The sequence below is a fragment of the Oncorhynchus keta genome, chromosome 4 (assembly GCF_023373465.1).
Source record: "Oncorhynchus keta strain PuntledgeMale-10-30-2019 chromosome 4, Oket_V2, whole genome shotgun sequence".
Taxonomy (NCBI): Eukaryota; Metazoa; Chordata; class Actinopteri; order Salmoniformes; family Salmonidae; genus Oncorhynchus; species Oncorhynchus keta.
In genome coordinates this window covers 12,201,949-12,229,736 of record NC_068424.1, presented here as the reverse complement: position 1 = coordinate 12,229,736, position 27,788 = coordinate 12,201,949, and the positions used below count along the sequence as shown (strand labels likewise).

The window sequence follows — 27,788 nt, the reverse complement described above, 5'->3', positions numbered from 1 at the left end:
AACATGACTGTGATGTGAAGGCAGATTCAGGTGTATTAGGCAGAGAAACATGACTGTGATGTGAAGGCAGATTACGGTGTATTGGGCAGAGAAACATGACTGTGATGTGAAGGCAGATTCAGGTGTATTAGGCAGAGAAACATGACTGTGATGTGAAGGCAGATTCAGGTGTATTGGGCAGAGAAACATGACTGTGATGTGAAGGCAGATTCAGGTGTATTAGGCAGAGAAACATGACTGTGATGTGAAGGCAGATTCAGGTGTATTAGGCAGAGAAACATGACTGTGATGTGAAGGCAGATTCAGGTGTATTAGGCAGAGAAACATGACTGTGATGTGAAGGCAGATTCAGGTGTATTGGGCAGAGAAACATGAATACAGGTGAAACAATAAGTTGAATCTTGACTTACAGAATATTCAAGCCATGAATTGTCCTTATACCAGGAGCTGTTGAAAGCCTTGTTCCTGGTACCATGCTGAGTTCTGGGAAACGCGGCTGTACAGGACCCTCTTCTCTGATCTTGAAATGTCTGAAATGCACGTTAAATAATGTGTCATATCTCTATGGAAATGTATAATTCAGGGATCCACAATATTAGTTTAAAGTATAGGCCTGGCCTACCATTGGGTCCTTAAGGAACAGAAGTCTGATTTGAAAAAATGCACTGCTGTTGAAAATAAATTATTCTTTCAACAAGAGGTGAAATGAGATGTCAATCAGCATCAAACTGACAGTAGCGAATAACATTTTGGGGTGGCACGTGGGGCGGCCAATCAGATGTCAGGGGTGTCCAGAGCCACCTTGGACACTCCTCTGGCTCCATGTCCCATTCTTTGTCATTTGCTACACTGCAGTGCATATGGGGCAAATTCTCTAACATTGTAACTGAGGAATCCTATCTGTACTTTTCCCAGCATCACTGATAGACTTTCACTTTGACCCTCTTTCCTACTGAACAACCTATTGGCCTCCCTTCACATTGTCTTTATTATAATCTGTGGATATATATTTGGGACCCTATGACTCCCCTCAATCTATCATATGCACCAGGGACATGGTTTTAATCTTCTTCGCATTAAGCGGTTTCCATTTTCAGAATATTCTCTTGCTGAGCCTGGCTACCACCCAATATTAACAATCTACCATGTCCAATGAAACAAAGTCATTTCACTTCACCTACCTCTTTCTCTACGGCATTAGTTAGTCGTAAGTGAGGCCCTGTGTTGTCATCGAACACTATTACCACTTTCCACTACAACACATCACCACTCTTTCTTGCTACTTTGGCCATATTTATGCTTCCGGGGTGCAGTGCACCCGATCGGGTGGCTTTATTTACTAGACGCCCCACTGCTTTCTGTATCGTAATCTATTCTGTTCCTATGTCTTCCCACTGTCGACCTCTGACCCCCGATCCTCCCGCTGCATACAATCAGAACGGACACCAATATTGTTCGCATTCCAGCACAGCGGTTTCTTCACCAACTTCTCCATTACGTCCGCCCTACCCACCGACCTCTGACCCTCATCCACCGTTTGACCACACTTCCCAATCAGATGATAGAAATACAAGCGGGCAGATAGACGTAAATAAAAAGTAAAGTAGGATGAATGCTGCTTTTGGAACTACCGTGTTGTTTATGTCTCTATATATGGTTTATCATACTGATATTATATGTACAACATCCACAAATGGATTAAAATTTATATCAAAATTATTTTTCACTTGTTATGAGTACGGGGGTATAGCTCAGTGGTAGAGCATTTGACTGCAGATCAAGAGGTCCCCGGTTCAAATCCGGGTGCCCCCTCATTTTGTTTGATACTTTTGCTCATACTTGAACCTCAGTAAGTATAATCTTTAGCAGTGCATTGTACCAGCCTACATCTGGTGTGAGTATGTCCATTACAGGTTCAAGAACAGTGGAGTAGAAAACAAACACTGTTACCCTAGCAACAACAACCTATAATGTATTATCATAGTTACATTCAACACTTTGCTTTACATCTCATCACATTTAATTTAATCTCACTGTATAGTGTCATAGTAGTAGTGTCTGATGGTTGCTAATTGCAATTTACTGGTCTGGTCAGCAATACAATGCCAGCCAGCCAGTCAGTCAGTCAAAGAGATTGGCCTTGGAGTGTTCTGACTTGATGAGGCTGGAGACCAGGGGGTGGAGGACACTGCTGTAGGTATCCACCTGGCTGTCCTCCTGCCCCAGCCCTGAGAACTCAACACAAGGCTCCAGGTTGGAAGGAACCAGCCTCTTGTCTTGGGAGAAAGAGAAACAGAAAGAGAGCAAAATAACCTTTTTACTCCCTTTGACCAGAGGGGGGTGCTATAATCCCATGTAAATTGTTGGTGTCGTTATTATGTGCCCCAGGTCAAGGAATAAAAAAATTACCTTTCCAAGACTCAGAGGAATTACTGGTACCCACAACCCCCCAGTCATTAATATACCTGTAGAAATATGAAAAATATGTTGCTTTGGGTAACACTGTATTGCAAATGTCTCAATGGGATCACCTGTTATAATGAAGGATGATAAAAAAAAGGTACATATGGAGGTTATTTACTCGTCAAAGTTGAGAGCGTTGGTCCACTCCAGTAGTTCATCAACTTCCCACTCTACGATGTGGTTGGGTCCCAGCTGCTCCACGGCGTCCATCATGCCCTGGGCTGACCGCTCCACCAGCATGGCTGTCTCACTATGCTCTGTACGTGCATGCAGACAGCCACGGTCATACCTGCGGACAGGTGAGATTGAGGGGGACAGATGAGGCTGAGGGGAACAGGTAGAGGGACAGGTGTGGGTGGGGGGGACAGGTGGGGCTGAGGGGAACAGGTAGAGGAACAGGTAAAGGGACAGGCGAGGGGATCAGGTAGAAGGACATGTAAGGGTAACAGGTAGAAGGACAGGTGAGGGGAACAGGTAGAGGGACAAGTGTGGGTGAGGGGAACAGGTAGAGAGACAGGTGAGGCTGAGGGGGACAGGTAGAGGGACAGGAAAGGCTGAGGGGGACAGGTAGAAGGACATGTAAGGGTAACAGGTAGAAGGACAGGTGAGGGGAACAGGTAGAAGGACAGGTAAGGGGAACAGGTAGAAGGACAGGTAAGGGGAACATGTAGAAGGACAGGTAAGGGGATCAGGTAGAAGGACAGATGAGGGTAACAGGTAGAGGGACATGTGAGGGGAACAGGTAGAGGGACAGGTTAGGGGAACAGGTAGAGGGACAGGTGAGTGGAACAGGTAGAGGGGAATAGGTAGAGGGACAGGTAAAGGGACAGGTAAGGGGAACAGGTAGGGGGAACAGGTAGAGGGACAGGTGAGGGGAACAGGTAGAGGGACAGGTTAGGGGAACAGGTAGAGGGACAGGTGAGTGGAACAGGTAGAGGGGAACAGGTAGAGGAACAGGTAAAGGGACAGGTGAGGGGAACAGGTAGAGGGACAGGTGAGGGGAACAGGTAGAGGGAGAGGTGAGTGGAACAGGTAGAGGGGAACAGGTAGAGGAACAGGTAAAGGGACAGGCGAGGGGATCAGGTAGAAGGACAGGTGAGGGTAACAGGTAGAGGGACAGGTGAGTGGAACAGGTAGAGGGGAACAGGTAGAGGAACAGGTAAAGGGACAGGCGAGGGGATCAGGTAGAAGGACAGGTGAGGGTAACAGGTAGAGGGACATGTGAGGGGATCAGGTAGAGGGACAGGTGAGTGGAACAGGTAGAGGGGAACAGGTGAGTGGAACAGGTAGAGGGGAACAGGTAGAGGAACAGGTAAAGGAACAGGTGAGGGGAACAGGTAGAGGGACAGGTGAGTGGAACAGGTAGAGGGGAACAGGTAGAGGGACATGTAAAGGGAACAGGTAGAGGGGAACAGGTAGAGGGACAGGTGTGGGTAACAGGTAGAGGGACAGGTGGGGGTAACAGGTAGAGGGGAACAGGTAGAGGGACATGTAAAGGGAACAGGTAGAGGAACAGGTAGAGGGACAGGTGGGGGTAACAGGTAGAGGGACAGGTGGGGGTAACAGGTAGAGGGACATGTGAGGGTAACAGGTAGAAGGACAGGTGAGTGGAACAGGTAGAGGGACAGGTGAGGGTAACAGGTAGAGGGACATGTGCGGGTAACAGTTAGAAGGACAGGTGAGGGTGACAAGTAGAGAGACAGGCGAGGCTGAGGGGGACAGGTAGAAGGACACGTGAGGGTAACAGGTAGAAGGACAGGTGGAGGGAACAGGTAAAAAGACAGGTGGGGTGAGGGGAACAGGTAGAGGGACAGGTGAGGGTAACAGGTAGAGGGACAGGTATGGTGAGGGGAGCAGGTAGAAGGACAGGTGAGGCTGAGGGAGACAGGTATAGAGACAGGTAGAAGGACAGGTGAAGGTAACAGGTAGAAGGACAGGTAGGGTGAGGGGAACAGGTAGAGGGACAGATGAGGCTGAGGGAGACAGGTAGAGGGACAGGTAAGGCTGAGGGAGACAGGTAGAGGGACAGGTGAGTGAACAGGTGAGTAGTGCTGTTGAATACAGGTGAGTAGTGCTGTTGAATACAGGTGAGTGAACAGGTGAGTAGTGCTGTTGAATACAGGTGAGTAGTGCTGTTGAATACAGGTGAGTGAACAGGTGCGTAGTGCTGTTGAATACAGGTGAGTAGTGCTGTTGAATACAGGTGAGTGAACAGGTGAGTAGTGCTGTTGAATACAGGTGAGTGAACAGGTGAGTAGTGCTGTTGAATACAGGTGAGTAGTGCTGTTGAATACAGGTGAGTAGTGCTGTTGAATACAGGTGCGTAGTGCTGTTGAATACAGGTGAGTAGTGCTGTTGAATACAGGTGCGTAGTGCTGTTGAATACAGGTGCGTAGTGCTGTTGAATACAGGTGAGTAGTGCTGTTGAATACAGGTGCGTAGTGCTGTTGAATACAGGTGAGTAGTGCTGTTGAATACAGGTGAGTAGTGCTGTTGAATACAGGTGAGTAGTGCTGTTGAATACAGGTGCGTAGTGCTGTTGAATACAGGTGAGTAGTGCTGTTGAATACAGGTGAGTAGTGCTGTTGAATACAGGTGAGTAGTGCTGTTGAATACAGGTGAGTAGTGCTGTTGAATACAGGTGAGTGAACAGGTGAGTAGTGCTGTTGAGTACAGGTGAGTGAACAGGTGAGTAGTGCTGTTGAATACAGGTGAGTGAACAGGTGAGTAGTGCTGTTGAATACAGGTGAGTGAACAGGTGAGTAGTGCTGTTGAGTACAGGTGAGTGAACAGGTGAGTAGTGCTGTTGAATACAGGTGAGTGAACAGGTGAGTAGTGCTGTTGAGTACAGGTGAGTGAACAGGTGAGTAGTGCTGTTGAATACAGGTGAGTGAACAGGTGAGTAGTGCTGTTGAATACAGGTGAGTGAACAGGTGAGTAGTGCTGTTGAATACAGGTGAGTGAACAGGTGAGTAGTGCTGTTGAGTACAGGTGAGTGAACAGGTGAGTAGTGCTGTTGAATACAGGTGAGTGAACAGGTGAGTAGTGCTGTTGAGTACAGGTGAGTGTACAGGTGAGTAGTGCTGTTGAATACAGGTGAGTGAACAGGTGAGTAGTGCTGTTGAGTACAGGTGAGTGAACAGGTGAGTAGTGCTGTTGAATACAGGTGAGTGAACAGGTGAGTAGTGCTGTTGAGTACAGGTGAGTAGTGCTGTTGAATACAGGTGAGTGAACAGGTGAGTAGTGCTGTTGAGTACAGGTGAGTAGTGCTGTTGAATACAGGTGAGTAGTGCTGTTGAATACAGGTGAGTGAACAGGTGAGTAGTGCTGTTGAATACAGGTGAGTGAACAGGTGAGTAGTGCTGTTGAGTACAGGTGAGTAGTGCTGTTGAATACAGGTGAGTAGTGCTGTTGAGTACAGGTGAGTAGTGCTGTTGAATACAGGTGAGTGAACAGGTGAGTAGTGCTGTTGAATACAGGTGAGTGAACAGGTGAGTAGTGCTGTTGAGTACAGGTGAGTAGTGCTGTTGAATACAGGTGAGTAGTGCTGTTGAATACAGGTGAGTAGTGCTGTTGAATACAGGTGAGTGAACAGGTGAGTAGTGCTGTTGAATACAGGTGAGTGAACAGGTGCGTAGTGCTGTTGAATACAGGTGAGTAGTGCTGTTGAATACAGGTGAGTAGTGCTGTTGAATACAGGTGAGTGAACAGGTGAGTAGTGCTGTTGAATACAGGTGAGTAGTGCTGTTGAATACAGGTGAGTGAACAGGTGAGTAGTGCTGTTGAATACAGGTGAGTGAACAGGTGAGTAGTGCTGTTGAATATAGGTGAGTGAACAGGTGAGTAGTGCTGTTGAATATAGGTGAGTGAACAGGTGAGTAGTGCTGTTGAATACAGGTGAGTGAACAGGTGCGTAGTGCTGTTGAATACAGGTGAGTAGTGCTGTTGAATACAGGTGAGTGAACAGGTGAGTAGTGCTGTTGAATACAGGTGAGTGAACAGGTGAGTAGTGCTGTTGAGTACAGGTGAGTGAACAGGTGAGCAGTGCTGTTGAATACAGGTGAGTGAACAGGTGAGTAGTGCTGTTGAATACAGGTGAGTGAACAGGTGAGTAGTGCTGTTGAGTACAGGTGAGTGAACAGGTGAGCAGTGCTGTTGAATACAGGTGAGTGAACAGGTGAGTAGTGCTGTTGAATATAGGTGAGTGAACAGGTGAGTAGTGCTGTTGAATATAGGTGAGTGAACAGGTGAGTAGTGCTGTTGAATACAGGTGAGTGAACAGGTGCGTAGTGCTGTTGAATACAGGTGAGTAGTGCTGTTGAATACAGGTGAGTGAACAGGTGAGTAGTGCTGTTGAATACAGGTGAGTGAACAGGTGAGTAGTGCTGTTGAATATAGGTGAGTGAACAGGTGAGTAGTGCTGTTGAATATAGGTGAGTGAACAGGTGAGTAGTGCTGTTGAATACAGGTGAGTGAACAGGTGAGTAGTGCTGTTGAGTACAGGTGAGTGAACAGGTGAGTAGTGCTGTTGAGTACAGGTGAGTGAACAGGTGAGTAGTGCTGTTGAATACAGGTGAGTGAACAGGTGAGTAGTGCTGTTGAATACAGGTGAGTAGTGCTGTTGAGTACAGGTGAGTGAACAGGTGAGTAGTGCTGTTGAATACAGGTGAGTGAACAGGTGCGTAGTGCTGTTGAATACAGGTGAGTAGTGCTGTTGAATACAGGTGAATGAACAGGTGAGTAGTGCTGTTGAATACAGGTGAGTGAACAGGTGAGTAGTGCTGTTGAATACAGGTGAGTGAACAGGTGAGTAGTGCTGTTGAATACAGGTGAGTGAACAGGTGAGTAGTGCTGTTGAATATAGGTGAGTGAACAGGTGAGTAGTGCTGTTGAATATAGGTGAGTGAACAGGTGAGTAGTGCTGTTGAATACAGGTGAGTGAACAGGTGAGTAGTGCTGTTGAGTACAGGTGAGTGAACAGGTGAGTAGTGCTGTTGAGTACAGGTGAGTGAACAGGTGAGTAGTGCTGTTGAATACAGGTGAGTGAACAGGTGCGTAGTGCTGTTGAATACAGGTGAGTAGTGCTGTTGAATACAGGTGAATGAACAGGTGAGTAGTGCTGTTGAATACAGGTGAGTGAACAGGTGAGTAGTGCTGTTGAATACAGGTGAGTGAACAGGTGCGTAGTGCTGTTGAATACAGGTGAGTAGTGCTGTTGAATACAGGTGAGTAGTGCTGTTGAATACAGGTGAGTAGTGCTGTTGAATACAGGTGAGTAGTGCTGTTGAATACAGGTGAGTGAACAGGTGCGTAGTGCTGTTGAATACAGGTGAGTAGTGCTGTTGAATACAGGTGAGTGAACAGGTGCGTAGTGCTGTTGAATACAGGTGAGTAGTGCTGTTGAATACAGGTGAGTGAACAGGTGCGTAGTGCTGTTGAATACAGGTGAGTAGTGCTGTTGAATACAGGTGAGTGAACAGGTGAGTAGTGCTGTTGAATACAGGTGAGTAGTGCTGTTGAATACAGGTGAGTGAACAGGTGCGTAGTGCTGTTGAATACAGGTGAGTAGTGCTGTTGAATACAGGTGAGTGAACAGGTGAGTAGTGCTGTTGAATACAGGTGAGTGAACAGGTGAGTAGTGCTGTTGAGTACAGGTGAGTGAACAGGTGAGTAGTGCTGTTGAATACAGGTGAGTGAACAGGTGAGTAGTGCTGTTGAATACAGGTGAGTGAACAGGTGAGTAGTGCTGTTGAATACAGGTGAGTGAACAGGTGAGTAGTGCTGTTGAATACAGGTGAGTGAACAGGTGAGTAGTGCTGTTGAGTACAGGTGAGTGAACAGGTGAGTAGTGCTGTTGAATACAGGTGAGTGAACAGGTGAGTAGTGCTGTTGAGTACAGGTGAGTGAACAGGTGAGTAGTGCTGTTGAATACAGGTGAGTGAACAGGTGAGTAGTGCTGTTGAATACAGGTGAGTGAACAGGTGAGTAGTGCTGTTGAGTACAGGTGAGTGAACAGGTGAGTAGTGCTGTTGAATACAGGTGAGTGAACAGGTGCGTAGTGCTGTTGAATACAGGTGAGTAGTGCTGTTGAATACAGGTGAATGAACAGGTGAGTAGTGCTGTTGAATACAGGTGAGTGAACAGGTGAGTAGTGCTGTTGAATACAGGTGAGTGAACAGGTGCGTAGTGCTGTTGAATACAGGTGAGTAGTGCTGTTGAATACAGGTGAGTAGTGCTGTTGAATACAGGTGAGTAGTGCTGTTGAATACAGGTGAGTGAACAGGTGCGTAGTGCTGTTGAATACAGGTGAGTAGTGCTGTTGAATACAGGTGAGTGAACAGGTGCGTAGTGCTGTTGAATACAGGTGAGTAGTGCTGTTGAATACAGGTGAGTGAACAGGTGCGTAGTGCTGTTGAATACAGGTGAGTAGTGCTGTTGAATACAGGTGAGTGAACAGGTGAGTAGTGCTGTTGAATACAGGTGAGTAGTGCTGTTGAATACAGGTGAGTGAACAGGTGAGTAGTGCTGTTGAGTACAGGTGAGTGAACAGGTGAGTAGTGCTGTTGAATATAGGTGAGTGAACAGGTGAGTAGTGCTGTTGAATATAGGTGAGTGAACAGGTGAGTAGTGCTGTTGAATACAGGTGAGTGAACAGGTGAGTAGTGCTGTTGAATACAGGTGAGTGAACAGGTGAGTAGTGCTGTTGAATACAGGTGAGTAGTGCTGTTGAATACAGGTGAGTGAACAGGTGAGTAGTGCTGTTGAATATAGGTGAGTGAACAGGTGAGTAGTGCTGTTGAATACAGGTGAGTGAACAGGTGAGTAGTGCTGTTGAATATAGGTGAGTGAACAGGTGAGTAGTGCTGTTGAGTACAGGTGAGTGAACAGGTGAGTAGTGCTGTTGAGTACAGGTGAGTGAACAGGTGAGTAGTGCTGTTGAGTACAGGTGAGTGAACAGGTGAGTAGTGCTGTTGAATACAGGTGAGTGAACAGGTGAGTAGTGCTGTTGAATACAGGTGAGTGAACAGGTGAGTAGTGCTGTTGAGTACAGGTGAGTGAACAGGTGAGTAGTGCTGTTGAATACAGGTGAGTGAACAGGTGCGTAGTGCTGTTGAATACAGGTGAGTGAACAGGTGAGTAGTGCTGTTGAATACAGGTGAGTAGTGCTGTTGAGTACAGGTGAGTGTACAGGTGAGTAGTGCTGTTGAGTACAGGTGAGTGAACAGGTGAGTAGTGCTGTTGAGTACAGGTGAGTGAACAGGTGCGTAGTGCTGTTGAATACAGGTGAGTGAACAGGTGCGTAGTGCTGTTGAATACAGGTGAGTGAACAGGTGCGTAGTGCTGTTGAATACAGGTGAGTGAACAGGTGAGTAGTGCTGTTGAATACAGGTGAGTAGTGCTGTTGAGTACAGGTGAGTGTACAGGTGAGTAGTGCTGTTGAATACAGGTGAGTAGTGCTGTTGAATACAGGTGAGTGAACAGGTGCGTAGTGCTGTTGAATACAGGTGAGTAGTGCTGTTGAATACAGGTGAGTGAACAGGTGCGTAGTGCTGTTGAATACAGGTGAGTGAACAGGTGAGTAGTGCTGTTGAGTACAGGTGAGTGTACAGGTGAGTAGTGCTGTTGAGTACAGGTGAGTGAACAGGTGAGTAGTGCTGTTGAGTACAGGTGAGTGAACAGGTGCGTAGTGCTGTTGAATACAGGTGAGTGAACAGGTGAGTAGTGCTGTTGAATATAGGTGAGTGAACAGGTGAGTAGTGCTGTTGAGTACAGGTGAGTGAACAGGTGAGTAGTGCTGTTGAGTACAGGTGAGTGAACAGGTGAGTAGTGCTGTTGAGTACAGGTGAGTGAACAGGTGAGTAGTGCTGTTGAATACAGGTGAGTGAACAGGTGAGTAGTGCTGTTGAGTACAGGTGAGTGAACAGGTGAGTAGTGCTGTTGAGTACAGGTGAGTGAACAGGTGAGTAGTGCTGTTGAATACAGGTGAGTGAACAGGTGAGTAGTGCTGTTGAATATAGGTGAGTGAACAGGTGAGTAGTGCTGTTGAGTACAGGTGAGTGAACAGGTGAGTAGTGCTGTTGAGTACAGGTGAGTGAACAGGTGAGTAGTGCTGTTGAATACAGGTGAGTGAACAGGTGAGTAGTGCTGTTGAATACAGGTGAGTGAACAGGTGAGTAGTGCTGTTGAGTACAGGTGAGTGAACAGGTGAGTAGTGCTGTTGAATACAGGTGAGTGAACAGGTGAGTAGTGCTGTTGAGTACAGGTGAGTGAACAGGTGAGTAGTGCTGTTGAATACAGGTGAGTAGTGCTGTTGAATACAGGTGAGTAGTGCTGTTGAATACAGGTGAGTAGTGCTGTTGAATACAGGTGAGTAGTGCTGTTGAATACAGGTGAGTGAACAGGTGCGTAGTGCTGTTGAATACAGGTGAGTAGTGCTGTTGAATACAGGTGAGTGAACAGGTGCGTAGTGCTGTTGAATACAGGTGAGTAGTGCTGTTGAATACAGGTGAGTGAACAGGTGCGTAGTGCTGTTGAATACAGGTGAGTAGTGCTGTTGAATACAGGTGAGTGAACAGGTGAGTAGTGCTGTTGAATACAGGTGAGTAGTGCTGTTGAATACAGGTGAGTGAACAGGTGAGTAGTGCTGTTGAATACAGGTGAGTAGTGCTGTTGAGTACAGGTGAGTGAACAGGTGAGTAGTGCTGTTGAATACAGGTGAGTAGTGCTGTTGAGTACAGGTGAGTGAACAGGTGAGTAGTGCTGTTGAGTACAGGTGAGTGAACAGGTGAGTAGTGCTGTTGAGTACAGGTGAGTGAACAGGTGAGTAGTGCTGTTGAGTACAGGTGAGTGAACAGGTGCGTAGTGCTGTTGAATACAGGTGAGTGAACAGGTGAGTAGTGCTGTTGAATACAGGTGAGTGAACAGGTGCGTAGTGCTGTTGAATACAGGTGAGTGAACAGGTGCGTAGTGCTGTTGAATACAGGTGAGTGAACAGGTGAGTAGTGCTGTTGAGTACAGGTGAGTGTACAGGTGAGTAGTGCTGTTGAGTACAGGTGAGTGAACAGGTGAGTAGTGCTGTTGAGTACAGGTGAGTGAACAGGTGCGTAGTGCTGTTGAATACAGGTGAGTGAACAGGTGAGTAGTGCTGTTGAATACAGGTGAGTAGTGCTGTTGAGTACAGGTGAGTGTACAGGTGAGTAGTGCTGTTGAGTACAGGTGAGTGAACAGGTGAGTAGTGCTGTTGAGTACAGGTGAGTGAACAGGTGCGTAGTGCTGTTGAATACAGGTGAGTGAACAGGTGCGTAGTGCTGTTGAATACAGGTGAGTGAACAGGTGCGTAGTGCTGTTGAATACAGGTGAGTGAACAGGTGAGTAGTGCTGTTGAGTACAGGTGAGTGTACAGGTGAGTAGTGCTGTTGAGTACAGGTGAGTGAACAGGTGAGTAGTGCTGTTGAGTACAGGTGAGTGAACAGGTGCGTAGTGCTGTTGAATACAGGTGAGTGAACAGGTGAGTAGTGCTGTTGAATATAGGTGAGTGAACAGGTGAGTAGTGCTGTTGAGTACAGGTGAGTGAACAGGTGAGTAGTGCTGTTGAATACAGGTGAGTGAACAGGTGAGTAGTGCTGTTGAGTACAGGTGAGTGAACAGGTGAGTAGTGCTGTTGAGTACAGGTGAGTGAACAGGTGAGTAGTGCTGTTGAATACAGGTGAGTGAACAGGTGAGTAGTGCTGTTGAGTACAGGTGAGTGAACAGGTGAGTAGTGCTGTTGAGTACAGGTGAGTGAACAGGTGAGTAGTGCTGTTGAATACAGGTGAGTGAACAGGTGAGTAGTGCTGTTGAATATAGGTGAGTGAACAGGTGAGTAGTGCTGTTGAGTACAGGTGAGTGAACAGGTGAGTAGTGCTGTTGAGTACAGGTGAGTGAACAGGTGAGTAGTGCTGTTGAATACAGGTGAGTGAACAGGTGAGTAGTGCTGTTGAATACAGGTGAGTGAACAGGTGAGTAGTGCTGTTGAGTACAGGTGAGTGAACAGGTGAGTAGTGCTGTTGAATACAGGTGAGTGAACAGGTGAGTAGTGCTGTTGAATACAGGTGAGTGAACAGGTGAGTAGTGCTGTTGAGTACAGGTGAGTGAACAGGTGAGTAGTGCTGTTGAATACAGGTGAGTAGTGCTGTTGAATACAGGTGAGTAGTGCTGTTGAATACAGGTGAGTAGTGCTGTTGAATACAGGTGAGTAGTGCTGTTGAATACAGGTGAGTGAACAGGTGCGTAGTGCTGTTGAATACAGGTGAGTAGTGCTGTTGAATACAGGTGAGTGAACAGGTGCGTAGTGCTGTTGAATACAGGTGAGTAGTGCTGTTGAATACAGGTGAGTGAACAGGTGCGTAGTGCTGTTGAATACAGGTGAGTAGTGCTGTTGAATACAGGTGAGTGAACAGGTGAGTAGTGCTGTTGAATACAGGTGAGTAGTGCTGTTGAATACAGGTGAGTGAACAGGTGAGTAGTGCTGTTGAATACAGGTGAGTAGTGCTGTTGAGTACAGGTGAGTGAACAGGTGAGTAGTGCTGTTGAATACAGGTGAGTAGTGCTGTTGAGTACAGGTGAGTGAACAGGTGCGTAGTGCTGTTGCATACAGGTGAGTGAACAGGTGAGTAGTGCTGTTGAATATAGGTGAGTGAACAGGTGAGTAGTGCTGTTGAGTACAGGTGAGTGAACAGGTGAGTAGTGCTGTTGAGTACAGGTGAGTGAACAGGTGAGTAGTGCTGTTGAGTACAGGTGAGTGAACAGGTGAGTAGTGCTGTTGAGTACAGGTGAGTGAACAGGTGAGTAGTGCTGTTGAATACAGGTGAGTGAACAGGTGAGTAGTGCTGTTGAATACAGGTGAGTGAACAGGTGAGTAGTGCTGTTGAATACAGGTGAGTGAACAGGTGAGTAGTGCTGTTGAATACAGGTGAGTGAACAGGTGAGTAGTGCTGTTGAATACAGGTGAGTGAACAGGTGAGTAGTGCTGTTGAATACAGGTGAGTGAACAGGTGAGTAGTGCTGTTGAATACAGGTGAGTAGTGCTGTTGAATACAGGTGAGTGAACAGGTGAGTAGTGCTGTTGAATATAGGTGAGTGAACAGGTGAGCAGTGCTGTTGAGTACAGGTGAGTGAACAGGTGAGTAGTGCTGTTGAATATAGGTGAGTGAACAGGTGAGTAGTGCTGTTGAATACAGGTGAGTGAACAGGTGCGTAGTGCTGTTGAATACAGGTGAGTAGTGCTGTTGAATACAGGTGAGTGAACAGGTGAGTAGTGCTGTTGAATACAGGTGAGTGAACAGGTGAGTAGTGCTGTTGAATATAGGTGAGTGAACAGGTGAGTAGTGCTGTTGAATATAGGTGAGTGAACAGGTGAGTAGTGCTGTTGAATACAGGTGAGTGAACAGGTGAGTAGTGCTGTTGAATACAGGTGAGTGAACAGGTGAGTAGTGCTGTTGAATACAGGTGAGTGAACAGGTGAGTAGTGCTGTTGAGTACAGGTGAGTGAACAGGTGAGTAGTGCTGTTGAATACAGGTGAGTGAACAGGTGCGTAGTGCTGTTGAATACAGGTGAGTAGTGCTGTTGAATACAGGTGAATGAACAGGTGAGTAGTGCTGTTGAATACAGGTGAGTGAACAGGTGAGTAGTGCTGTTGAATACAGGTGAGTGAACAGGTGCGTAGTGCTGTTGAATACAGGTGAGTAGTGCTGTTGAATACAGGTGAGTAGTGCTGTTGAATACAGGTGAGTAGTGCTGTTGAATACAGGTGAGTAGTGCTGTTGAATACAGGTAGTGAACAGGTGCGTAGTGCTGTTGAATACAGGTGAGTAGTGCTGTTGAATACAGGTGAGTGAACAGGTGCGTAGTGCTGTTGAATACAGGTGAGTAGTGCTGTTGAATACAGGTGAGTGAACAGGTGCGTAGTGCTGTTGAATACAGGTGAGTAGTGCTGTTGAATACAGGTGAGTGAACAGGTGAGTAGTGCTGTTGAATACAGGTGAGTAGTGCTGTTGAATACAGGTGAGTGAACAGGTGCGTAGTGCTGTTGAATACAGGTGAGTAGTGCTGTTGAATACAGGTGAGTGAACAGGTGAGTAGTGCTGTTGAATACAGGTGAGTGAACAGGTGAGTAGTGCTGTTGAGTACAGGTGAGTGAACAGGTGAGTAGTGCTGTTGAATACAGGTGAGTGAACAGGTGAGTAGTGCTGTTGAATACAGGTGAGTGAACAGGTGAGTAGTGCTGTTGAATACAGGTGAGTGAACAGGTGAGTAGTGCTGTTGAGTACAGGTGAGTGAACAGGTGAGTAGTGCTGTTGAATATAGGTGAGTGAACAGGTGAGTAGTGCTGTTGAATATAGGTGAGTGAACAGGTGAGTAGTGCTGTTGAATACAGGTGAGTGAACAGGTGAGTAGTGCTGTTGAATACAGGTGAGTGAACAGGTGAGTAGTGCTGTTGAATACAGGTGAGTAGTGCTGTTGAATACAGGTGAGTGAACAGGTGAGTAGTGCTGTTGAATATAGGTGAGTGAACAGGTGAGTAGTGCTGTTGAATACAGGTGAGTGAACAGGTGAGTAGTGCTGTTGAATATAGGTGAGTGAACAGGTGAGTAGTGCTGTTGAGTACAGGTGAGTGAACAGGTGAGTAGTGCTGTTGAGTACAGGTGAGTGAACAGGTGAGTAGTGCTGTTGAGTACAGGTGAGTGAACAGGTGAGTAGTGCTGTTGAATACAGGTGAGTGAACAGGTGAGTAGTGCTGTTGAATACAGGTGAGTGAACAGGTGAGTAGTGCTGTTGAGTACAGGTGAGTGAACAGGTGAGTAGTGCTGTTGAATACAGGTGAGTGAACAGGTGCGTAGTGCTGTTGAATACAGGTGAGTGAACAGGTGAGTAGTGCTGTTGAATACAGGTGAGTAGTGCTGTTGAGTACAGGTGAGTGTACAGGTGAGTAGTGCTGTTGAGTACAGGTGAGTGAACAGGTGAGTAGTGCTGTTGAGTACAGGTGAGTGAACAGGTGCGTAGTGCTGTTGAATACAGGTGAGTGAACAGGTGCGTAGTGCTGTTGAATACAGGTGAGTGAACAGGTGCGTAGTGCTGTTGAATACAGGTGAGTGAACAGGTGAGTAGTGCTGTTGAATACAGGTGAGTGAACAGGTGCGTAGTGCTGTTGAATACAGGTGAGTGAACAGGTGCGTAGTGCTGTTGAATACAGGTGAGTGAACAGGTGAGTAGTGCTGTTGAATACAGGTGAGTGAACAGGTGCGTAGTGCTGTTGAATACAGGTGAGTGAACAGGTGCGTAGTGCTGTTGAATACAGGTGAGTGAACAGGTGAGTAGTGCTGTTGAGTACAGGTGAGTGTACAGGTGAGTAGTGCTGTTGAGTACAGGTGAGTGAACAGGTGCGTAGTGCTGTTGAGTACAGGTGAGTGAACAGGTGCGTAGTGCTGTTGAGTACAGGTGAGTGAACAGGTGAGTAGTGCTGTTGAGTACAGGTGAGTGAACAGGTGAGTAGTGCTGTTGAGTACAGGTGAGTGAACAGGTGCGTAGTGCTGTTGAGTACAGGTGAGTGAACAGGTGCGTAGTGCTGTTGAATACAGGTGAGTGAACAGGTGAGTAGTGCTGTTGAGTACAGGTGAGTGTACAGGTGAGTAGTGCTGTTGAGTACAGGTGAGTGAACAGGTGCGTAGTGCTGTTGAGTACAGGTGAGTGAACAGGTGCGTAGTGCTGTTGAGTACAGGTGAGTGAACAGGTGAGTAGTGCTGTTGAGTACAGGTGAGTGAACAGGTGAGTAGTGCTGTTGAGTACAGGTGAGTGAACAGGTGCGTAGTGCTGTTGAGTACAGGTGAGTGAACAGGTGCGTAGTGCTGTTGAGTACAGGTGAGTGAACAGGTGAGTAGTGCTGTTGAGTACAGGTGAGTGTACAGGTGAGTAGTGCTGTTGAGTACAGGTGAGTGAACAGGTGCGTAGTGCTGTTGAATACAGGTGAGTGAACAGGTGAGTAGTGCTGTTGAATACAGGTGAGTGAACAGGTGCGTAGTGCTGTTGAATACAGGTGAGTGAACAGGTGCGTAGTGCTGTTGAATACAGGTGAGTGAACAGGTGAGTAGTGCTGTTGAGTACAGGTGAGTGTACAGGTGAGTAGTGCTGTTGAGTACAGGTGAGTGAACAGGTGAGTAGTGCTGTTGAGTACAGGTGAGTGAACAGGTGCGTAGTGCTGTTGAATACAGGTGAGTGAACAGGTGAGTAGTGCTGTTGAATACAGGTGAGTAGTGCTGTTGAGTACAGGTGAGTGTACAGGTGAGTAGTGCTGTTGAATACAGGTGAGTGAACAGGTGCGTAGTGCTGTTGAATACAGGTGAGTGAACAGGTGCGTAGTGCTGTTGAATACAGGTGAGTGAACAGGTGAGTAGTGCTGTTGAGTACAGGTGAGTGTACAGGTGAGTAGTGCTGTTGAGTACAGGTGAGTGAACAGGTGAGTAGTGCTGTTGAGTACAGGTGAGTGAACAGGTGCGTAGTGCTGTTGAATACAGGTGAGTGAACAGGTGAGTAGTGCTGTTGAATATAGGTGAGTGAACAGGTGAGTAGTGCTGTTGAGTACAGGTGAGTGAACAGGTGAGTAGTGCTGTTGAGTACAGGTGAGTGAACAGGTGAGTAGTGCTGTTGAGTACAGGTGAGTGAACAGGTGAGTAGTGCTGTTGAATACAGGTGAGTGAACAGGTGAGTAGTGCTGTTGAATACAGGTGAGTGAACAGGTGCGTAGTGCTGTTGAATACAGGTGAGTGAACAGGTGAGTAGTGCTGTTGAGTACAGGTGAGTGTACAGGTGAGTAGTGCTGTTGAGTACAGGTGAGTGAACAGGTGAGTAGTGCTGTTGAGTACAGGTGAGTGAACAGGTGCGTAGTGCTGTTGAATACAGGTGAGTGAACAGGTGAGTAGTGCTGTTGAATATAGGTGAGTGAACAGGTGAGTAGTGCTGTTGAGTACAGGTGAGTGAACAGGTGAGTAGTGCTGTTGAGTACAGGTGAGTAGTGCTGTTGAGTACAGGTGAGTGAACAGGTGAGTAGTGCTGTTGAATACAGGTGAGTGAACAGGTGAGTAGTGCTGTTGAATATAGGTGAGTGAACAGGTGAGTAGTGCTGTTGAGTACAGGTGAGTGAACAGGTGAGTAGTGCTGTTGAGTACAGGTGAGTGAACAGGTGAGTAGTGCTGTTGAATACAGGTGAGTGAACAGGTGAGTAGTGCTGTTGAATACAGGTGAGTGAACAGGTGAGTAGTGCTGTTGAGTACAGGTGAGTGAACAGGTGAGTAGTGCTGTTGAATACAGGTGAGTGAACAGGTGAGTAGTGCTGTTGAATACAGGTGAGTGAACAGGTGAGTAGTGCTGTTGAGTACAGGTGAGTGAACAGGTGAGTAGTGCTGTTGAATACAGGTGAGTAGTGCTGTTGAATACAGGTGAGTAGTGCTGTTGAATACAGGTGAGTAGTGCTGTTGAATACAGGTGAGTAGTGCTGTTGAATACAGGTGAGTGAACAGGTGCGTAGTGCTGTTGAATACAGGTGAGTAGTGCTGTTGAATACAGGTGAGTGAACAGGTGCGTAGTGCTGTTGAATACAGGTGAGTAGTGCTGTTGAATACAGGTGAGTGAACAGGTGCGTAGTGCTGTTGAATACAGGTGAGTAGTGCTGTTGAATACAGGTGAGTGAACAGGTGAGTAGTGCTGTTGAATACAGGTGAGTAGTGCTGTTGAATACAGGTGAGTGAACAGGTGAGTAGTGCTGTTGAATACAGGTGAGTAGTGCTGTTGAGTACAGGTGAGTGAACAGGTGAGTAGTGCTGTTGAATACAGGTGAGTAGTGCTGTTGAGTACAGGTGAGTGAACAGGTGCGTAGTGCTGTTGCATACAGGTGAGTGAACAGGTGAGTAGTGCTGTTGAATACAGGTGAGTGAACAGGTGAGTAGTGCTGTTGAATATAGGTGAGTGAACAGGTGAGTAGTGCTGTTGAGTACAGGTGAGTGAACAGGTGAGTAGTGCTGTTGAGTACAGGTGAGTGAACAGGTGAGTAGTGCTGTTGAGTACAGGTGAGTGAACAGGTGAGTAGTGCTGTTGAGTACAGGTGAGTGAACAGGTGAGTAGTGCTGTTGAATACAGGTGAGTGAACAGGTGAGTAGTGCTGTTGAATACAGGTGAGTGAACAGGTGAGTAGTGCTGTTGAATACAGGTGAGTGAACAGGTGAGTAGTGCTGTTGAATACAGGTGAGTGAACAGGTGAGTAGTGCTGTTGAATACAGGTGAGTGAACAGGTGAGTAGTGCTGTTGAGTACAGGTGAGTGAACAGGTGAGTAGTGCTGTTGAGTACAGGTGAGTGAACAGGTGAGTAGTGCTGTTGAATACAGGTGAGTGTACAGGTGAGTAGTGCTGTTGAGTACAGGTGAGTGAACAGGTGAGTAGTGCTGTTGAGTACAGGTGAGTGAACAGGTGAGTAGTGCTGTTGAGTACAGGTGAGTGAACAGGTGAGTAGTGCTGTTGAGTACAGGTGAGTGAACAGGTGAGTAGTGCTGTTGAATACAGGTGAGTGTACAGGTGAGTAGTGCTGTTGAGTACAGGTGAGTGAACAGGTGAGTAGTGCTGTTGAATACAGGTGAGTGAACAGGTGAGTAGTGCTGTTGAATACAGGTGAGTGAACAGGTGAGTAGTGCTGTTGAGTACAGGTGAGTGAACAGGTGAGTAGTGCTGTTGAGTACAGGTGAGTGAACAGGTGAGTAGTGCTGTTGAATACAGGTGAGTGTACAGGTGAGTAGTGCTGTTGAGTACAGGTGAGTGAACAGGTGAGTAGTGCTGTTGAGTACAGGTGAGTGAACAGGTGAGTAGTGCTGTTGAGTACAGGTGAGTGAACAGGTGAGTAGTGCTGTTGAGTACAGGTGAGTGAACAGGTGAGTAGTGCTGTTGAATACAGGTGAGTGTACAGGTGAGTAGTGCTGTTGAGTACAGGTGAGTGAACAGGTGAGTAGTGCTGTTGAGTACAGGTGAGTGAACAGGTGAGTAGTGCTGTTGAGTACAGGTGAGTGAACAGGTGAGTAGTGCTGTTGAGTACAGGTGAGTGAACAGGTGAGTAGTGCTGTTGAGTACAGGTGAGTGAACAGGTGAGTAGTGCTGTTGAATACAGGTGAGTGAACAGGTGAGTAGTGCTGTTGAATACAGGTGAGTGAACAGGTGAGTAGTGCTGTTGAATACAGGTGAGTGAACAGGTGAGTAGTGCTGTTGAATACAGGTGAGTGAACAGGTGAGTAGTGCTGTTGAATACAGGTGAGTGAACAGGTGAGTAGTGCTGTTGAATACAGGTGAGTGTACAGGTGAGTAGTGCTGTTGAATACAGGTGAGTGAACAGGTGAGTAGTGCTGTTGAATACAGGTGAGTGAACAGGTGAGTAGTGCTGTTGAATACAGGTGAGTGAACAGGTGAGTAGTGCTGTTGAATACAGGTGAGTGAACAGGTGAGTAGTGCTGTTGAATACAGGTGAGTGAACAGGTGAGTAGTGCTGTTGAATACAGGTGAGTAGTGCTGTTGAATACAGGTGAGTGAACAGGTGAGTAGTGCTGTTGAATACAGGTGAGTGAACAGGTGAGTAGTGCTGTTGAATACAGGTGAGTAGTGCTGTTGAATACAGGTGAGTGAACAGGTGAGTAGTGCTGTTGAATACAGGTGAGTGAACAGGTGAGTAGTGCTGTTGAATACAGGTGAGTGAACAGGTGAGTAGTGCTGTTGAGTACAGGTGAGTGTACAGGTGAGTAGTGCTGTTGAGTACAGGTGAGTGAACAGGTGAGTAGTGCTGTTGAGTACAGGTGAGTGAACAGGTGCGTAGTGCTGTTGAATACAGGTGAGTGAACAGGTGCGTAGTGCTGTTGAATACAGGTGAGTGAACAGGTGCGTAGTGCTGTTGAATACAGGTGAGTGAACAGGTGAGTAGTGCTGTTGAATACAGGTGAGTGAACAGGTGCGTAGTGCTGTTGAATACAGGTGAGTGAACAGGTGCGTAGTGCTGTTGAATACAGGTGAGTGAACAGGTGAGTAGTGCTGTTGAATACAGGTGAGTGAACAGGTGCGTAGTGCTGTTGAATACAGGTGAGTGAACAGGTGCGTAGTGCTGTTGAATACAGGTGAGTGAACAGGTGAGTAGTGCTGTTGAGTACAGGTGAGTGTACAGGTGAGTAGTGCTGTTGAGTACAGGTGAGTGAACAGGTGCGTAGTGCTGTTGAGTACAGGTGAGTGAACAGGTGCGTAGTGCTGTTGAGTACAGGTGAGTGAACAGGTGAGTAGTGCTGTTGAGTACAGGTGAGTGAACAGGTGAGTAGTGCTGTTGAGTACAGGTGAGTGAACAGGTGCGTAGTGCTGTTGAGTACAGGTGAGTGAACAGGTGCGTAGTGCTGTTGAATACAGGTGAGTGAACAGGTGAGTAGTGCTGTTGAGTACAGGTGAGTGTACAGGTGAGTAGTGCTGTTGAGTACAGGTGAGTGAACAGGTGCGTAGTGCTGTTGAGTACAGGTGAGTGAACAGGTGCGTAGTGCTGTTGAGTACAGGTGAGTGAACAGGTGAGTAGTGCTGTTGAGTACAGGTGAGTGAACAGGTGAGTAGTGCTGTTGAGTACAGGTGAGTGAACAGGTGCGTAGTGCTGTTGAGTACAGGTGAGTGAACAGGTGCGTAGTGCTGTTGAGTACAGGTGAGTGAACAGGTGAGTAGTGCTGTTGAGTACAGGTGAGTGTACAGGTGAGTAGTGCTGTTGAGTACAGGTGAGTGAACAGGTGCGTAGTGCTGTTGAATACAGGTGAGTGAACAGGTGAGTAGTGCTGTTGAATACAGGTGAGTGAACAGGTGCGTAGTGCTGTTGAATACAGGTGAGTGAACAGGTGCGTAGTGCTGTTGAATACAGGTGAGTGAACAGGTGAGTAGTGCTGTTGAGTACAGGTGAGTGTACAGGTGAGTAGTGCTGTTGAGTACAGGTGAGTGAACAGGTGAGTAGTGCTGTTGAGTACAGGTGAGTGAACAGGTGCGTAGTGCTGTTGAATACAGGTGAGTGAACAGGTGAGTAGTGCTGTTGAATACAGGTGAGTAGTGCTGTTGAGTACAGGTGAGTGTACAGGTGAGTAGTGCTGTTGAATACAGGTGAGTGAACAGGTGCGTAGTGCTGTTGAATACAGGTGAGTGAACAGGTGCGTAGTGCTGTTGAATACAGGTGAGTGAACAGGTGAGTAGTGCTGTTGAGTACAGGTGAGTGTACAGGTGAGTAGTGCTGTTGAGTACAGGTGAGTGAACAGGTGAGTAGTGCTGTTGAGTACAGGTGAGTGAACAGGTGCGTAGTGCTGTTGAATACAGGTGAGTGAACAGGTGAGTAGTGCTGTTGAATATAGGTGAGTGAACAGGTGAGTAGTGCTGTTGAGTACAGGTGAGTGAACAGGTGAGTAGTGCTGTTGAGTACAGGTGAGTGAACAGGTGAGTAGTGCTGTTGAGTACAGGTGAGTGAACAGGTGAGTAGTGCTGTTGAATACAGGTGAGTGAACAGGTGAGTAGTGCTGTTGAATACAGGTGAGTGAACAGGTGCGTAGTGCTGTTGAATACAGGTGAGTGAACAGGTGAGTAGTGCTGTTGAGTACAGGTGAGTGTACAGGTGAGTAGTGCTGTTGAGTACAGGTGAGTGAACAGGTGAGTAGTGCTGTTGAGTACAGGTGAGTGAACAGGTGCGTAGTGCTGTTGAATACAGGTGAGTGAACAGGTGAGTAGTGCTGTTGAATATAGGTGAGTGAACAGGTGAGTAGTGCTGTTGAGTACAGGTGAGTGAACAGGTGAGTAGTGCTGTTGAGTACAGGTGAGTGAACAGGTGAGTAGTGCTGTTGAGTACAGGTGAGTGAACAGGTGAGTAGTGCTGTTGAATACAGGTGAGTGAACAGGTGAGTAGTGCTGTTGAATATAGGTGAGTGAACAGGTGAGTAGTGCTGTTGAGTACAGGTGAGTGAACAGGTGAGTAGTGCTGTTGAGTACAGGTGAGTGAACAGGTGAGTAGTGCTGTTGAATACAGGTGAGTGAACAGGTGAGTAGTGCTGTTGAATACAGGTGAGTGAACAGGTGAGTAGTGCTGTTGAGTACAGGTGAGTGAACAGGTGAGTAGTGCTGTTGAATACAGGTGAGTGAACAGGTGAGTAGTGCTGTTGAATACAGGTGAGTGAACAGGTGAGTAGTGCTGTTGAGTACAGGTGAGTGAACAGGTGAGTAGTGCTGTTGAATACAGGTGAGTAGTGCTGTTGAATACAGGTGAGTAGTGCTGTTGAATACAGGTGAGTAGTGCTGTTGAATACAGGTGAGTAGTGCTGTTGAATACAGGTGAGTGAACAGGTGCGTAGTGCTGTTGAATACAGGTGAGTAGTGCTGTTGAATACAGGTGAGTGAACAGGTGCGTAGTGCTGTTGAATACAGGTGAGTAGTGCTGTTGAATACAGGTGAGTGAACAGGTGCGTAGTGCTGTTGAATACAGGTGAGTAGTGCTGTTGAATACAGGTGAGTGAACAGGTGAGTAGTGCTGTTGAATACAGGTGAGTAGTGCTGTTGAATACAGGTGAGTGAACAGGTGAGTAGTGCTGTTGAATACAGGTGAGTAGTGCTGTTGAGTACAGGTGAGTGAACAGGTGAGTAGTGCTGTTGAATACAGGTGAGTAGTGCTGTTGAGTACAGGTGAGTGAACAGGTGCGTAGTGCTGTTGCATACAGGTGAGTGAACAGGTGAGTAGTGCTGTTGAATACAGGTGAGTGAACAGGTGAGTAGTGCTGTTGAATATAGGTGAGTGAACAGGTGAGTAGTGCTGTTGAGTACAGGTGAGTGAACAGGTGAGTAGTGCTGTTGAGTACAGGTGAGTGAACAGGTGAGTAGTGCTGTTGAGTACAGGTGAGTGAACAGGTGAGTAGTGCTGTTGAGTACAGGTGAGTGAACAGGTGAGTAGTGCTGTTGAATACAGGTGAGTGAACAGGTGAGTAGTGCTGTTGAATACAGGTGAGTGAACAGGTGAGTAGTGCTGTTGAATACAGGTGAGTGAACAGGTGAGTAGTGCTGTTGAATACAGGTGAGTGAACAGGTGAGTAGTGCTGTTGAATACAGGTGAGTGAACAGGTGAGTAGTGCTGTTGAATACAGGTGAGTAGTGCTGTTGAATACAGGTGAGTGAACAGGTGAGTAGTGCTGTTGAATACAGGTGAGTGAACAGGTGAGTAGTGCTGTTGAATACAGGTGAGTGAACAGGTGAGTAGTGCTGTTGAGTACAGGTGAGTGAACAGGTGAGTAGTGCTGTTGAGTACAGGTGAGTGAACAGGTGAGTAGTGCTGTTGAATACAGGTGAGTGTACAGGTGAGTAGTGCTGTTGAGTACAGGTGAGTGAACAGGTGAGTAGTGCTGTTGAGTACAGGTGAGTGAACAGGTGAGTAGTGCTGTTGAGTACAGGTGAGTGAACAGGTGAGTAGTGCTGTTGAGTACAGGTGAGTGAACAGGTGAGTAGTGCTGTTGAATACAGGTGAGTGTACAGGTGAGTAGTGCTGTTGAGTACAGGTGAGTGAACAGGTGAGTAGTGCTGTTGAATACAGGTGAGTGAACAGGTGAGTAGTGCTGTTGAATACAGGTGAGTGAACAGGTGAGTAGTGCTGTTGAGTACAGGTGAGTGAACAGGTGAGTAGTGCTGTTGAGTACAGGTGAGTGAACAGGTGAGTAGTGCTGTTGAATACAGGTGAGTGAACAGGTGAGTAGTGCTGTTGAGTACAGGTGAGTGAACAGGTGAGTAGTGCTGTTGAATACAGGTGAGTGAACAGGTGAGTAGTGCTGTTGAGTACAGGTGAGTGAACAGGTGAGTAGTGCTGTTGAGTACAGGTGAGTGAACAGGTGAGTAGTGCTGTTGAGTACAGGTGAGTGAACAGGTGAGTAGTGCTGTTGAGTACAGGTGAGTGAACAGGTGAGTAGTGCTGTTGAATACAGGTGAGTGAACAGGTGAGTAGTGCTGTTGAATACAGGTGAGTGAACAGGTGAGTAGTGCTGTTGAATACAGGTGAGTGAACAGGTGAGTAGTGCTGTTGAATACAGGTGAGTGAACAGGTGAGTAGTGCTGTTGAATACAGGTGAGTGAACAGGTGAGTAGTGCTGTTGAATACAGGTGAGTGTACAGGTGAGTAGTGCTGTTGAATACAGGTGAGTGAACAGGTGAGTAGTGCTGTTGAATACAGGTGAGTGAACAGGTGAGTAGTGCTGTTGAATACAGGTGAGTGAACAGGTGAGTAGTGCTGTTGAATACAGGTGAGTGAACAGGTGAGTAGTGCTGTTGAATACAGGTGAGTGAACAGGTGAGTAGTGCTGTTGAATACAGGTGAGTAGTGCTGTTGAATACAGGTGAGTGAACAGGTGAGTAGTGCTGTTGAATACAGGTGAGTGAACAGGTGAGTAGTGCTGTTGAATACAGGTGAGTAGTGCTGTTGAATACAGGTGAGTGAACAGGTGAGTAGTGCTGTTGAATACAGGTGAGTGAACAGGTGAGTAGTGCTGTTGAATACAGGTGAGTGAACAGGTGAGTAGTGCTGTTGAATACAGGTGAGTGAACAGGTGAGTAGTGCTGTTGAATACAGGTGAGTGAACAGGTGAGTAGTGCTGTTGAATACAGGTGAGTGAACAGGTGAGTAGTGCTGTTGAATACAGGTGAGTAGTGCTGTTGAATACAGGTGAGTGAACAGGTGAGTAGTGCTGATGCAGGTAAGGATGCACACTTAACTCACATCTGCTTCAACCATTCAATCTTCCTCCTCTTCTTCCTCCTGTCCACGTCCTGACGACGCTGCAGTTTGGAATGGTGAAACTCCACCTTCCTGCCATTGGTCTCCAACGTGATGATGTCACCTAACAGAGCAGCCTGAACCAATACAGAGAGAGTACACAGCGCTTCTCAAATGATTCTTCTTTCACAGAGTAGCTGAGTACTGCACTGAAACAATGAAGGCAAACAAAGTATCTCTGTTGGCGGTTCCAACCATATCATACTGAACCCACATCTGATACAGTGTGATATCATGGAATCAGAACTGCTGCACCACCTTCCCAGAGAGCAGTCTCCAGCCGTTGTTCTCCACGCGGTGGTACCAGCCAGCATGGTCGTCCTGCACCTGGGTCTTCCCGTTGTGTATCTGCCTGGGGACGGACCTCTTCTGTCTAGGGTGGGTGTAGTCCTTGGGGCTGTTGGCACACATGTCCACGATGGGTCGATGGGTGTAGATCTTATAGTAGATGCTCGGTGGAAAGGTGGTCTGTGAGGGGAGAGAAAAACTCATCTCACATTAGCATGCACACATCTAATTGTATTGCTTAAATCATCGCAGATAGATTTAGAAATAAATTCAGGTATTAGTATTGCGAGTGATGGGTGTTTATCTAAGCAATAAGGCCCAGAGATGTGTGGTATATTGGCCACATACCACTAACCCCTGAGGTGCCTTATTGCTATTGAAAACTGGTTACCAACATAATTACAGCAGTAATACATGTTTTGTCATACCAGGGTCTGAAGAAGACAGCTTGTCTGTCCAAACGTTGGTTATTAAATTATTGCATCTGAGCTCCTAGAGTGTGAGGCTCTCCTTTTCTTTCTCATATGATCTGATATAACACAGCTGTCAGCCAATCAGCATTCGGGGCTTGAACCACCCAGATTATAATGTGCATTTTAGCACTGACAAAATGAACTTACCCCTCCCAGTCTGAATCTGATGTGGACTCCTGCAGCAGCATCCAGAATATTTGCCTGCAACAACCATAGTAACATTCATAATGTGTCTGTCTGTCTGTGTGTGTCTGTCTGCATGTGTGTGTATATCTGGTGTCTGTACCTCTCTGGGGTTGACATTTTTTAGCAGGAGTCGAGGGTCTCCCTGGTTACGGAACCTCACAAGGTTCTTGAAGTACTGGAACACGCGTGTATCCTATACATAGGATATAGAGAGGTTACACGGTCTGTGCGTGTTAGTGTGTGTTGTATTGTGGTTCCACCCACCACATGTCTCCTCCATGTCCTCTGTATCATCCTGGCAGCCCTGTGGTAGACTCTCTGCTGCCTGCCGTCCAGCTCCATCATCTCCTCCACTGGGGGGGGCGAAGGGGCACTGGGAGGGGATTAAAGGGGTAACTATGGTGGGCTGAGATCTGTGTTTGAAGTGGGGTGGTGTGACTGGTACTAAGAACCTTCACTTTTGCTGCTTGAGTTGTGGCACATCATCTTATACCTGCTCTAAAATACTGAGGCATGGTAACTTTAGGTGTTAGGTGGTGGAGGCGTATCCATTTAATGTTGAGTTGGAATAACTTCTACTAACCTTTCTATTGCGTAATTGTTCTTCTCCATGCTTATGAACTGGACCTGTGCCTGTGACCGAAATGGGTAATTACAAAGTGCATTATTAAAGAACTGCTGTTATGCAACGGCCACAATGGACAGAGAACCAATGCAGCAAAACAGGACACAGGAACGCGTCGAATACACACTGGCAAAAGACAGACAGACAAGTGACTCGCCCAGCATCTGCGTCAGAAAACGGAACCGTCTACATTCGTCGCACTATGATGATCCAACCACCTATTCCAATTGCGCACAGAACTTACCCTAAATGTGTCTGTTCAAAACAGAAAGCTTGAACCTTTGAAATATATAGATAACAAGTTAGTTAATCCATGTCATCGTTTGTTTTCGTTACATATATTTGCAAAACATGCCCTAAACGCAGGGTTTGTATGTTCGGGATTTCAGCTGTTTGAGCAAACGCCATTTGGTTACCAAGCAACATGCAGCGCGTGTCACGAGCTACATTTCCATCCAATTGGGGACGTCTTGTCACGCGAATATGCCACAATTCGCATACAAACAAAATGCTATATTCCTACCACAATTGTGTTTCCATCAAGTATATTTTGTTTGGAATAAAAGTATATGTGTGATGATGTAGTGAACATACACATTTTTGCAGTTACACGAGTTTCCATCGCATTTACCGTGGCCTTTTTTATTGCATTTACCTTACTTATCTCACGTAATTTGCTCACATTGTATATATACTAATTTTTCTACTGTATTATTGACTGTATGTTTGTTTTACTCCACGTGTAACTCTCTGTTGTTGTATGTGTCGAAAAGTTTTGCTTTATCTTGGCCAGGTCGCAGTTGTAAATTAGAACTTGTTCTCAACTTGCCTACCTGGTTAAATAAAGGGGGAAAAATCAACTCTATTGATCGTTTTCTAACCATTTTT

General features: G+C 46.7%; 1 protein-coding gene and 1 non-coding gene across 3 annotated transcripts; one reads left to right on the top strand and one right to left on the bottom strand.

Annotated features, from left to right (window-relative positions):
- Positions 1–12: 12 nt before the first annotated feature.
- On the bottom strand, positions 13–27,788 carry c4h11orf65 (chromosome 4 C11orf65 homolog). Of its 2 annotated transcripts, XR_008096946.1 has the most exons (11): positions 27,145–27,788; positions 26,859–26,908; positions 26,540–26,648; positions 26,376–26,468; positions 26,237–26,290; positions 25,587–25,796; positions 25,272–25,405; positions 2,582–2,752; positions 2,410–2,465; positions 2,035–2,276; positions 13–530 (listed from the first exon to the last, which is right to left on the bottom strand). XR_008096946.1 is itself a non-coding variant. In XM_052500469.1 (10 exons), exons 1-9 carry the CDS (start codon positions 26,885–26,887, stop codon positions 2,122–2,124), a joined length of 1,011 nt encoding a protein of 336 aa, XP_052356429.1. In that variant the 5' UTR covers positions 26,888–27,101; the 3' UTR covers positions 13–530; positions 2,084–2,121. The 2 variants fall into 2 exon arrangements, 1 of the variants encoding a protein (XP_052356429.1); XM_052500469.1 differs by lacking the exon at positions 27,145–27,788 and having other exon boundaries at positions 2,084–2,276; positions 26,859–27,101.
- On the top strand, positions 1,741–1,812 carry trnac-gca (transfer RNA cysteine (anticodon GCA)). The gene has a single exon. It is a non-coding gene; the product is annotated as a tRNA-Cys (tRNA).